Consider the following 12,567-nt stretch of genomic DNA (forward strand, 5'->3'; position numbering starts at 1 on the left):
TGTCCATTTACCAACTCCAACGCCAACTCCAACTGCGACTCCAACACTCACAATGACCCCCGTCTCTCCTCTATGCTCTGCCTTTATCCCTGAACCAATTAGTCCCAATTAGTTATGTCATCCCCCGCTCCTCCCTTCGCCCCCCATGGCCCCCAGCCTCACGTGATGTCACGTGATGTTGTTTTCGTGGACACCCCGACGCCAGTCCCAGACACTTACCCTCTCGATCAATTACCGGCCTGCGTCCTCAGTTACTCTTAACACCTGTGGCGTCTCTTAATGACCTCACCGCTTAATTGGCGCAGCAACAACTGTATGTCCTCAGTTGCCCCCACTGTCCGCTGCATGCTCGCATCGCAACCAAACGCGTGGCCTACATATACATACACAGATACAAGTTCAAGATGGTTATACACTCAGCAATCATTTTAAAGATATCATGAACCACTTTGGGTCATGACTTGATTGGTGTTTTCTCGTCAACCTCTACCGTCAGCAGTGTGGGTGTGTGGAGCGAGGTGCAATGATTGCCTGGCGGTCCTTTGATTGGTGTAGACCAGGGGTCGGCAACCTACGGCTCCGGAGCCGCATGTGGCTCTTTACGGGCTGCTTCTTGACGATATGTACAGTATGTACTCAGATGCATTGCGGCTCTTGAAATACTGAATTTTGTACCGAATTGGAAAGAAATGGCTCTTCTTGTTATTTTGGTTGCCGACCCCTGGTGTAGACCTACTGCCGGTGTCGGGGTTTTCTCTCACGTGAACATAAGCTGCCCCGCTCATGCTGCTGACACACTTGGGCTACGACCATCTCTAAAGCTTTATAAACAGTTTGCCTTTAGAAGCTAACCCCCCTTTTTAAATCCTTTATATTAAGTTCACTCGCTTGCGTGCTTACGACCGTGCAAACATTTTGGTCGTTTTTTAACCCACTTCCCGTGATCCAATCGAGCTGACATTTTGCACACAGACTCGTTGTGCGAGACAATTAATGTTCGTGAAAAAATGTTTCCAAAATTTTACACTGTTTAGGGAAATTTTTTAAAATATTTAATTACCAATTGCTTAATTGTGGCAGGCAATCATCTGACCCATAGGTGGCAGCCATCTCAAGCCAGAGGACGAGAGGACTCTAGCCGCCACGCATATAAAGGATTTATAGTGAAACACTTTGTTTTTACGGGTTTATTTATTTAAATCCTTTATATTAAGTTCGCTTGCTTGCTTAGGACCGTGCAAATCTTTCGGTCGTTTTTTAACCCACTTCCCGTGATCCAATCGAGCTGACATTTTGCACACAGACTGGTTGTGCGAGACAATTAATGTTCGTGAAATTTTTTCCAAAACATTTACACTTTTTAGGACAAAAATATTATATTTAATTACCAATTGCTTAATAGTGCCATACAATCATCTGACCCATAGGTGGCAGCCATCTCAAGCCAGAGGACGAGAGGACTCTAGCCGCCACGCATATAAAGGATTTGTTGTGAAAAACTTTGTTTTTACGGGTTTACTTGTTCTTGATGAAGACCGCTTGCGTTGCGATCGAAACGTTGTAGGTTTTAATTTAATTTAAATATTTTTTTCTTATTTTCATTCACTTAATTTTTCTTTTATTATTAATTCTCTCTCTACGTGACTTTACCGAAAGAACCAAAGAATATGAATTCTTGCAGTCACGAAAGTTTTAAGTCAAAATGTAACCCTCATCTCGTTACAAGATAAGATTCGTTGTCTAGCATCAGTAGACCCTTGGGACAAGTGCTGTTACGAGCAGCAGAAGCACCTATGCATGCGTGCATGTTGAAGTGACCTTCAGGTGTCTCTGTGGGTCTCTATGGTTCTCTGTGGGTGTCTCTGGGGGTCTCAGTGAGTGTCTCTGTGGGTCTCTGTGAGTCTCTGTGGGTGTCTCTTTGGGTGTCTCTGTGGTTTTCTGTGGGTATCTGTGGGTCTCTGTGAGTCTATGTGGGTGTCTCTGAGGGTCTCAGTGAGTGTCTCTGTGGGTGTCTCTGTGGGTCTCTATGGGTCTCTGTGGGTGTCTCTGGGGGTCTCAGTGAGTGTCTCTGTGGGTCTCTGTGAGTCTCTGTGGGTGTCTCTTTGGGTGTCTCTGTGGTTTTCTGTGGGTATCTGTGGGTCTCTGTGAGTCTATGTGGGTGTCTCTGAGGGTCTCAGTGAGTGTCTCTGTGGGTGTCTCTGTGGGTCTCTATGGGTCTCTGTGGGTGTCTCTGGGGGTCTCAGTGAGTGTCTCTGTGGGTGTCTCTGTGGGTCTCTGTGAGTCTCTGTGGGTGTCTCTTTGGGTGTCTCTGTGGTTTTCGGTGGGTCTCTGTGGTTGTCTCTGTGGGTGTCTCTGTTAGTGTTTCTGTGGGTGTCTGTGTGGGTCTATGTCAGTCTCTGTAGGTCTCTGTGAGTCTCTGTGGGTGTCCTCTGTGTGTGTCTCTGTGTTCTCTGTGGGTCTCTGTGAGTCTCTGTGGGTGTCTCTGTGAGTGTCTCTGTGGGTGTCTTTGTGGGTGTCTCTGTGGGTGTCTCTTTGGGTCTCTATGGGTCTCTGTGGGTGTCTCTGGGGGTCTCAGTGAGTGTCTCTGTGGGTGTCTCTGTGGGTCTCTGTGAGTCTCTGTGGGTGTCTCTTTGGGTGTCTATGTGGTTTTCTGTGGGTATCTGTGGGTCTCTGTGAGTCTATGTGGGTGTCTCTGAGGGTCTCAGTGAGTGTCTCTGTGGGTGTCTCTGTGGGTCTCTATGGGTCTCTGTGGGTGTCTCTGGGGGTCTCAGTGAGTGTCTCTGTGGGTGTCTCTGTGGGTCTCTGTGAGTCTCTGTGGGTGTCTCTTTGGGTGTCTATGTGGTTTTCTGTGGGTATCTGTGAGTCTCTGTGGTTGTCTCTGTGGGTGTCTCTGCTAGTGTCTGTGTGGGTCTATGTGAGTCTCTGTAGGTCTCTGTGAGTCTCTGTGGGTGTCTCTGTGTGTGTCTCTGTGTTCTCTGTGGGTCTCTGTGAGTCTCTGTGGGTGTCTCTGTGAGTGTTTCTGTGGGTGTCTTTGTGGGTGTCTCTGTGGGTGTCTCTTTGGGTCTCTGTGGGTCTCTGTGTGTGTCTCTGTTGGTGTCTCTGTGTGTATCTCTGTGTTCTCTGTGGGTCTCTGTGAGTCTCTGTGGGTGTCTCTGTGAGTGTCTCTGTGGGTGTCTTTGTGGGTGTCTCTGTGGGTGTCTCTTTGGGTCTCTGTGGGTCTCTGTGGGTGTCTCTGTTGGTGTCTCTGTGTGTATCTCTGTGGATCTCTGTGGGTGCTCTGTGAATCTCTGTGGGTGTCTCTGTGGGTCTCTATGGGTCTCTGTGGGTGTCTCTGGGGGTCTCAGTGAGTGTCTCTGTGGGTGTCTCTGTGGGTCTCTGTGAGTCTCTGTGGGTGTCTCTTTGGGTGTCTATGTGGTTTTCTGTGGGTATCTGTGAGTCTCTGTGGTTGTCTCTGTGGGTGTCTCTGCTAGTGTCTGTGTGGGTCTATGTGAGTCTCTGTAGGTCTCTGTGAGTCTCTGTGGGTGTCTCTGTGTGTGTCTCTGTGTTCTCTGTGGGTCTCTGTGAGTCTCTGTGGGTGTCTCTGTGAGTGTTTCTGTGGGTGTCTTTGTGGGTGTCTCTGTGGGTGTCTCTTTGGGTCTCTGTGGGTCTCTGTGTGTGTCTCTGTTGGTGTCTCTGTGTGTATCTCTGTGTTCTCTGTGGGTCTCTGTGAGTCTCTGTGGGTGTCTCTGTGAGTGTCTCTGTGGGTGTCTTTGTGGGTGTCTCTGTGGGTGTCTCTTTGGGTCTCTGTGGGTTTCTGTGGGTGTCTCTGTTGGTGTCTCTGTGTGTATCTCTGTGAATCTCTGTGGGTGTTTCTGTGGGTGTCTCCGTGAGTCTCTGTGGATGTCTCTGTGGGTGTCTCTGTGGGTCTCTGTGTGTGTCTCTGTTAGTGTCTCTGTGGGTGTCTCTGTGGGTCTCTGTGGGTCTCTGTGGGTGCCTCTGTGGGTGTCTCTGTGAGTGTCTCTGTGGGTGTCTTTGTGGGTGTCTCTGTGGGTGTCTCTTTGGGTCTCTGTGGGTCTCTGTGGGTGTCTCTGTTGGTGTCTCTGTGTGTATCTCTGTGGGTCTCTGTGGGTGTCTCTGTTGGTGTCTCTGTGTGTATCTCTGTGAATCTCTGTGGGTGTCTCTGTGGGTCTCTGTGGGTGTCTCTGTGGGTGCCTCTATGAGTCTCAACACCAGCACTGTCACCCATTACCATCAACTACATCACCATCAACCACATCAACATCACCATCAACCACATCAACATCACCATCAACCACATCAACATCACCATCAACCATCAACATCATCATCACCCATCAACATCACCATCACCCACATCAACATCACCATCACCCACATCAACATCACCATCACCCACATCAACATCACCATCACCCACATCAACATCACCATCAACCACATCAACATCACCATCACCCACATCAACATCACCATCAACCACATCAACATCACCATCAACCACATCAACATCACCATCAACCACATCAACATCACCCATCACCCATCAACCACATCAACATCACCCATCAACATCACCATCACCCACATCAACATCACCATCAACCACATCAACATCACCATCAACCACATCAACATCACCCATCAACATCACCACCATCACCACATCATCTATCACCCATCAACCACATCAACACCACCATCACCATCAACCACATCAACATCACCCATCCACATCACCATCACCCATCAACCACATCAACATCACCATCAACCACATCAACATCACCCATCAACCACATCACCATCAACCACATCAACATCACCATCAACCACATCAACATCACCCATCAACATCACCATCAACCACATCAACATCAACCATCAACATCACCCATCAACATCACCCATCAACATCACCATCAACCACATCAACATCACCCATCAACATCACCATCAACATCACCCATCAACATCACCATCAACCACATCAACATCACCCATCAACATCACCATCAACCACATCAACATCACCCATCAACATCACCATCAACCACATCAACATCACCCATCAACATCACCATCAACCACATCAACATCACCATCAACCACATCAACATCACCCATCAACATCACCATCACCCATCAACCACATCAACATCACCCATCAACCACATCAACATCAACCATCAACATCACCCATCAACATCACCATCAACCACATCAACATCACCCATCAACATCACCATCAACCACATCAACATCACCCATCAACATCACCATCAACCACATCAACATGACCCATCAACATCACCATCAACCACATCAACATCACCCATCAACATCACCCATTATCCACTTCAACATCACCCATCAACATCACCATCAACCACATCAACATCACCATCACCACATCAACATCACCCATCAACATCACCCATTATCCACTTCAACATCACCCATCAACATCACCATCAACCACATCAACATCACCATCAACCATCAACATCATCATCACCCATCAACATCACCATCAACCACATCAACATCACCATCAACCACATCAACATCACCCATCAACATCACCCATCAACATCACCATCAACCACATCAACATCACCCATCAACATCACCCATCAACATCACCATCAACCACATCAACATCACCCATCAACCACATCGACATCACCATCAACCACATCGACATCACCCATCAACATCACCCATCAACATCACCATCAACCACATCAACATCACCATCAACCACATCAACATCACCCATCAACATCACCCATCAACATCACCATCAACCACATCAACATCACCCATCAACATCACCATCAACCACATCAACATCACCCATCAACATCACCCATCAACATCACCATCAACCACATCGACATCACCATCAACCACATCAACATCACCATCAATCACATCAACATCACCCATCAACATCACCCATCAACATCACCATCAACCACATCGACATCACCATCAACCACATCGACATCACCATCAACCACATCGACATCACCCATCAACATCACCCATCAACATCACCATCAACCACATCAACATCACCATCAACCACATCAACATCACCCATCAACATCACCCATCACATCACCATCAACCACATCAACATCACCCATCAACATCACCATCAACCACATCAACATCACCCATCAACATCACCCATCAACATCACCATCAACCACATCGACATCACCATCAACCACATCAACATCACCATCAATCACATCAACATCACCCATCAACATCACCCATCACATCACCATCAACCACATCACATCACCCATCAACATCACCATCAACCACATCAACATCACCCATCAACATCACCATCAACCACATCGACATCACCCATCAACATCACTATCAACCACATCAACATCACCCATCAACATCACCATCAACCACATCAACATCACCCATCAACATCACCATCAACCACATCAACATCACCATCAACCACATCAACATCACCCATCAACATCACCATCAACCACATCAACATCACCCATCAACATCACCCATCAACATCACCATCACCACATCAACATCACCATCAACCACATCAACATCACCCATCAACATCACCATCAACCACATCGACATCACCCATCAACATCACCCATCAACCACATCAACATCACCATCAACCACATCAACATCACCCATCAACATCACCATCAACCACATCAACATCACCATCGACCACATCAACATCACCCATCAACATCACCCATCAACATCACCATCAACCACATCAACATCACCATCAACCACATCAACATCACCCATCAACCACATCGACATCACCATCAACCACATCGACATCACCCATCAACCACATCAACATCACCATCAACCACATCAACATCACCATCAACCACATCAACATCACCCATCAACCACATCAACATCACCATCAACCACATCAACATCACCCATCAACATCACCATCAACCACATCGACATCACCATCAACCACATCAACATCACCATCAACCACATCAACATCACCCATCAACCACATCAACATCACCATCAACCACATCAACATCACCCATCAACATCACCCATCAACCACATCGACATCACCATCAACCACATCAACATCACCATCAACCACATCAACATCACCATCAACCACATCAACATCACCATCAACCACATCAACATCACCCATCAACCACATCAACATCACCATCAACCACATCAACATCACCCATCAACCACATCGACATCACCATCACCCACATCAACATCACCCATCAACATCACCCATCAACATCACCATCAACCACATCAACATCACCATCAACCACATCAACATCACCCATCAACCACATCGACATCACCATCAACCACATCAACATCACCATCAACCACATCAACATCACCCATCAACATCACCCATCAACATCACCCATCAACATCACCATCAACCACATCAACATCACCCATCAACATCACCATCAACCACATCAACATCACCATCAACCACATCATCAACCACATCAACATCACCCATCAACATCACCATCAACCACATCAACATCACCCATCAACATCACCATCAACCACATCAACATCACCATCAACCACATCATCAACCACATCAACATCACCCATCAACATCACCATCAACCACATCAACATCACCATCAACCACATCAACATCACCATCAACCACATCAACATCACCCATCAACATCACCATCACCCATCAACCACATCGACATCACCCATCACCATCACCCATCAACCACATCAACATCACCCATCAACCACATCAACATCAACCATCAACATCACCCATCAACATCACCATCAACCACATCAACATCACCCATCAACATCACCATCAACCACATCAACATCACCCATCAACATCACCATCAACCACATCGACATCACCCATCAACATCACCCATCAACATCACCATCAACCACATCGACATCACCCATCAACATCACCCATCAACCACATCAACATCACCCATCAACATCACCCATCAACATCACCATCAACCACATCACATCACCATCAACCACATCGACATCACCCATCAACATCACCCATCAACATCACCATCAACCACATCAACATCACCCATCAACATCACCCATCAACATCACCCATCAACATCACCATCAACCACATCAACATCACCCATCAACATCACCCATCAACATCACCCATCAACATCACCCATCAACATCACCATCAACCACATCAACATCACCCATCAACATCACCATCAACCACATCAACATCACCATCAACCACATCAACATCACCCATCAACCACATCAACATCACCCATCAACCACATCAACATCACCCATCAACCACATCAACATCACCCATCAACATCACCATCAACCACATCAACATCACCATCAACCACATCAACATCACCCATCAACATCACCCATCAACATCACCCATCAACATCACCCATCAACATCACCATCAACCACATCAACATCACCCATCAACATCACCATCAACCACATCAACATCACCCATCAACCACATCAACATCACCCATCAACCACATCAACATCACCCATAAACATCACCCATCAACCACATCAACATCACCATCAACCACATCAATATCACCCATCAACCACATCAACATCACCCATCAACCACATCAACATCACCCATCACATCACCATCAACCACATCAACATCACCATCAACCACATCAACATCACCCATCACATCACCATCACCACATCAACATCACCCATCAACCACATCAACATCACCCATCAACCACATCAACATCACCCATCAACCACATCAACATCACCCATCAACATCACCATCAACCACATCACATCACCCATCAACCACATCAACATCACCCATCAACCACATCAACATCACCCATCAACCACATCAACATCACCCATCAACATCACCATCAACCACATCAACATCACCATCAACCACATCAACATCAACCATCAACATCACCCATCAACCACATCAACATCACCCATCAACCACCACCCATCAACCACATCAACATCACCATCAACCACATCAACATCACCATCAACCACATCAACATCACCATCAACCACATCAACATCAACAACATCAACATCACCATCAACCACATCAACATCACCATCACCCACATCAACATCACCATCAACCACATCAACATCACCATCACCCACATCAACATCACCATCACCCACATCAACATCACCATCACCCACATCAACATCACCATCACCCACATCAACATCACCATCACCCACATCAACATCACCATCAACCACATCAACATCACCATCAACCACATCAACATCACCATCAACCACATCATCTATCACCCATCAACCACATCAACATCACCCATCCACATCACCATCAACCACATCAACATCACCCCATCCACATCACCATCACCCATCAACCACATCAACATCACCCATCAACATCACCATCAACCACATCAACATCACCCATCAACATCACCATCAACCACATCAACATCACCCATCAACATCACCATCAACCACATCAACATCACCCATCAACATCACCCATCAACATCACCATCAACCACATCAACATCACCCATCAACATCACCCATCAACCACATCAACATCACCCATCAACATCACCATCAACCACATCAACATCACCCATCAACATCACCATCAACCACATCAACATCACCATCAACCACATCAACATCACCCATCAACATCACCCATCAACCACATCAACATCACCCATCAACCACATCAACATCACCCATCAACCACATCACCATCAACCACATCAACATCACCCATCACCCATTATCCACTTCAACATCACCCATCAACATCACCCATCAACATCACCATCAACCACATCAACATCACCCATCAACATCACCCATCAAACCACATCAACATCACCCATCAACCACATCAACATCACCCATCAACCACATCAACATCACCATCAACCACATCACCATCAACCACATCAACATCACCCATCACCCATTATCCACTTCAACATCACCCATCAACATCACCCATCAACATCACCCATCAACCACATCAACATCAACCACATCAACATCACCATCAACCACATCAACATCACCCATCAACATCACCCATCAACCACATCAACATCACCCATCAACCACATCAACATCACCCATCAACCACATCACCATCAACCACATCAACATCACCCATCACCCATTATCCACTTCAACATCACCCATCAACATCACCCATCAACATCACCATCAACCACATCAACATCACCCATCAACATCACCCATCAACCACATCAACATCACCCATCAACCACATCAACATCACCCATCAACCACATCAACATCACCATCAACCACATCACCATCAACCACATCAACATCACCCATCACCCATTATCCACTTCAACATCACCCATCAACATCACCCATCAACATCACCCATCAACCACATCAACATCAACCACATCAACATCACCATCAACCACATCAACATCACCATCAACCACATCAACATCACCCATCAACCACATCACCATCACCCATTACCATCAACCACATCAACATCACCCACCAACCACATCAACATCAAACATCACCACATCAACATCCATATCGGGTGCACGCAAAATAGTACCGATTTTACTCATCCCAGAAATATAGGGTGATGATGATGGTGTTGGAGCTCGCTTCATGCCCCGTGGGAGAGAAGCGCTGATATTTATAAAGTGGTACCAGTTGTATCGACCCTCCCACCCGAAAGAGTGATGATTGGCTGAGTGTTAACCAGGTTGTGCAGTACTCACCGCGTGATGGTCGATTTGTGGCGCTGAATATTTGTCTCTCTGTGTGTGTCGGTGTGTCTGTGTGTGTGTGTGTGTGTCTGTCTGTGTGTGTGTCTGTCTGTGTGTGTGTGTCGGTGTGTGTCTGTGTGTGTCTGTGTCTGTGTGTGTCTGTGTGTCTGTGTGTGTCGGTGTGTCTGTGTGTGTGTCTGTGTGTCTGTCTGTGTGTGTCTGTGTGTGTGTGTCTGTGTGTGTGTGTCTGTCTGTGTGTGTCTGTCTGTGTGTGTCTGTGTGTGTCTGTGTGTGTGTGTCTGTCTGTGTGTGTCTGTCTGTGTGTATGTCTGTGTCTGTGTGTGTCTGTGTGTGTGTCTGTGTGTGTGTCGGTGTGTCTGTGTGTGTGTCTGTGTGTCTGTCTGTGTGTGTCTGTCTGTGTGTGTCTGTCTGTGTGTGTCTGTGTGTGTGTGTCTGTCTGTGTGTGTCTGTCTGTGTGTATGTCTGTGTCTGTGTGTGTCTGTGTGTGTGTCTGTCTGTGTGTATGTCTGTGTCTGTGTGTGTCTGTGTGTGTGTCTGTCTGTGTGTGTGTCTGTGTGTGTCTCTATGTGTGTGTCGGTGTGTCTGTCTGTGTGTGTCTGTCTGTGTGTGTGTCTGTCTGTGTGTATGTATGTGTCTGTGTGTGTCTGTGTGTGTGTCTGTCTGTGTGTGTCTGTCTGTGTGTGTCTGTCTGTGTGTGTGTGTCTGTGTGTGTGTCTGTCTGTGTGTGTCTGTCTGTGTGTGTCTGTCTGTGTGTGTGTGTCTGTGTCTGTGTGTGTCTGTCTGTGTGTGTCTGTCTGTGTGTGTGTGTCTGTGTGTGTCTGCGTGGTTGTCTGTGTGTGTCGGTGTGTCTGTGTGTGTGTCTGTCTGTGTGTGTCTGTCTGTGTGCATGTGTCTGTGTGGTTGTCTGTGTGGTTGTCTGTGTGTGTCGGTGTGTCTGTGTGTGTGTCTGTCTGTGTGTGTGTCTGTGTGTATGTATCTGTGTGGTTGTCTGTGTGTGTCAGTGTGTCAGTGTGTGGGTGTTTGTGGGTGTCTGTGGGTGTCAGTGTGTCAGTGTGTGGGTGTTTGTGGGTGTCTGTGTGTGTCAGTGTGTCAGTGTGTGGGTGTTTGTGGGTGTCTGTGGGTGTCAGTGTGTCAGTGTGTGTCTGTGGGTGTCTGTGTGTGTCTGTAGGTGTCTGTATGTGTGTGTCTGTACCTCTGTGTGTGTATGTGTGCGTGTCTCTGTGGGTGTTTTTCTATCTGTATTTGTCTCTGTGTGTGTGTGTCTCTTGTGCCTTAAGAAACCCGTCTGACTTGTATGATGACTCTCATGGAATTCACACCCTGTTCCTCGCCTGCGAAGACACATTATGCTCGAGTAGCCGTCACATCAGTGCTGTAAGTGAGCGCAGATTGAACTCGAACCAGCAGGGCTCAGTTGGGGAGGAATCAACCGCGAGCGAGAATGGAACTCGGGTCACAGGGCTGACCATTCCGCTGATCTGTAAACCCGTCGCGGTTGAAGCCCAACATTCCATCTATGCAAACATGACTCCTTGCAAAAAGGTGTCAGTTTTGTTGCCAGATAGAAGGGTAACGAACCAATTATCATATTTTTACTGGCAAATGAGGTCCCCATAGTGTAGATGCTTGCCCCGAGCTCTCATACTCTGATGGTGCATTGTCCTTGAGTTGTGCGCCTTTTGGCGTCATCTGGTCC

The 12,567-nt window shown here is 47.0% G+C and overlaps 1 protein-coding gene across 1 annotated transcript; it reads right to left on the bottom strand.

Annotated features, from left to right (window-relative positions):
- Positions 1–292: 292 nt before the first annotated feature.
- LOC133339687 (putative uncharacterized protein FLJ46204) lies at positions 293–12,165 on the bottom strand. The gene is made up of 2 exons (XM_061547842.1): positions 10,863–12,165; positions 293–373 (listed from the first exon to the last, which is right to left on the bottom strand). Exons 1-2 carry the CDS (start codon positions 11,757–11,759, stop codon positions 293–295), a joined length of 978 nt encoding a protein of 325 aa, XP_061403826.1. The 5' UTR covers positions 11,760–12,165.
- Positions 12,166–12,567: the final 402 nt, after the last annotated feature.

Source organism: Lethenteron reissneri, unplaced genomic scaffold (genome assembly GCF_015708825.2).
Source record: "Lethenteron reissneri isolate LAM-NWPU_2019-01 unplaced genomic scaffold, ASM1570882v1 scaffold_206, whole genome shotgun sequence".
Lineage (NCBI taxonomy): Eukaryota > Metazoa > Chordata > Hyperoartia > Petromyzontiformes > Petromyzontidae > Lethenteron > Lethenteron reissneri.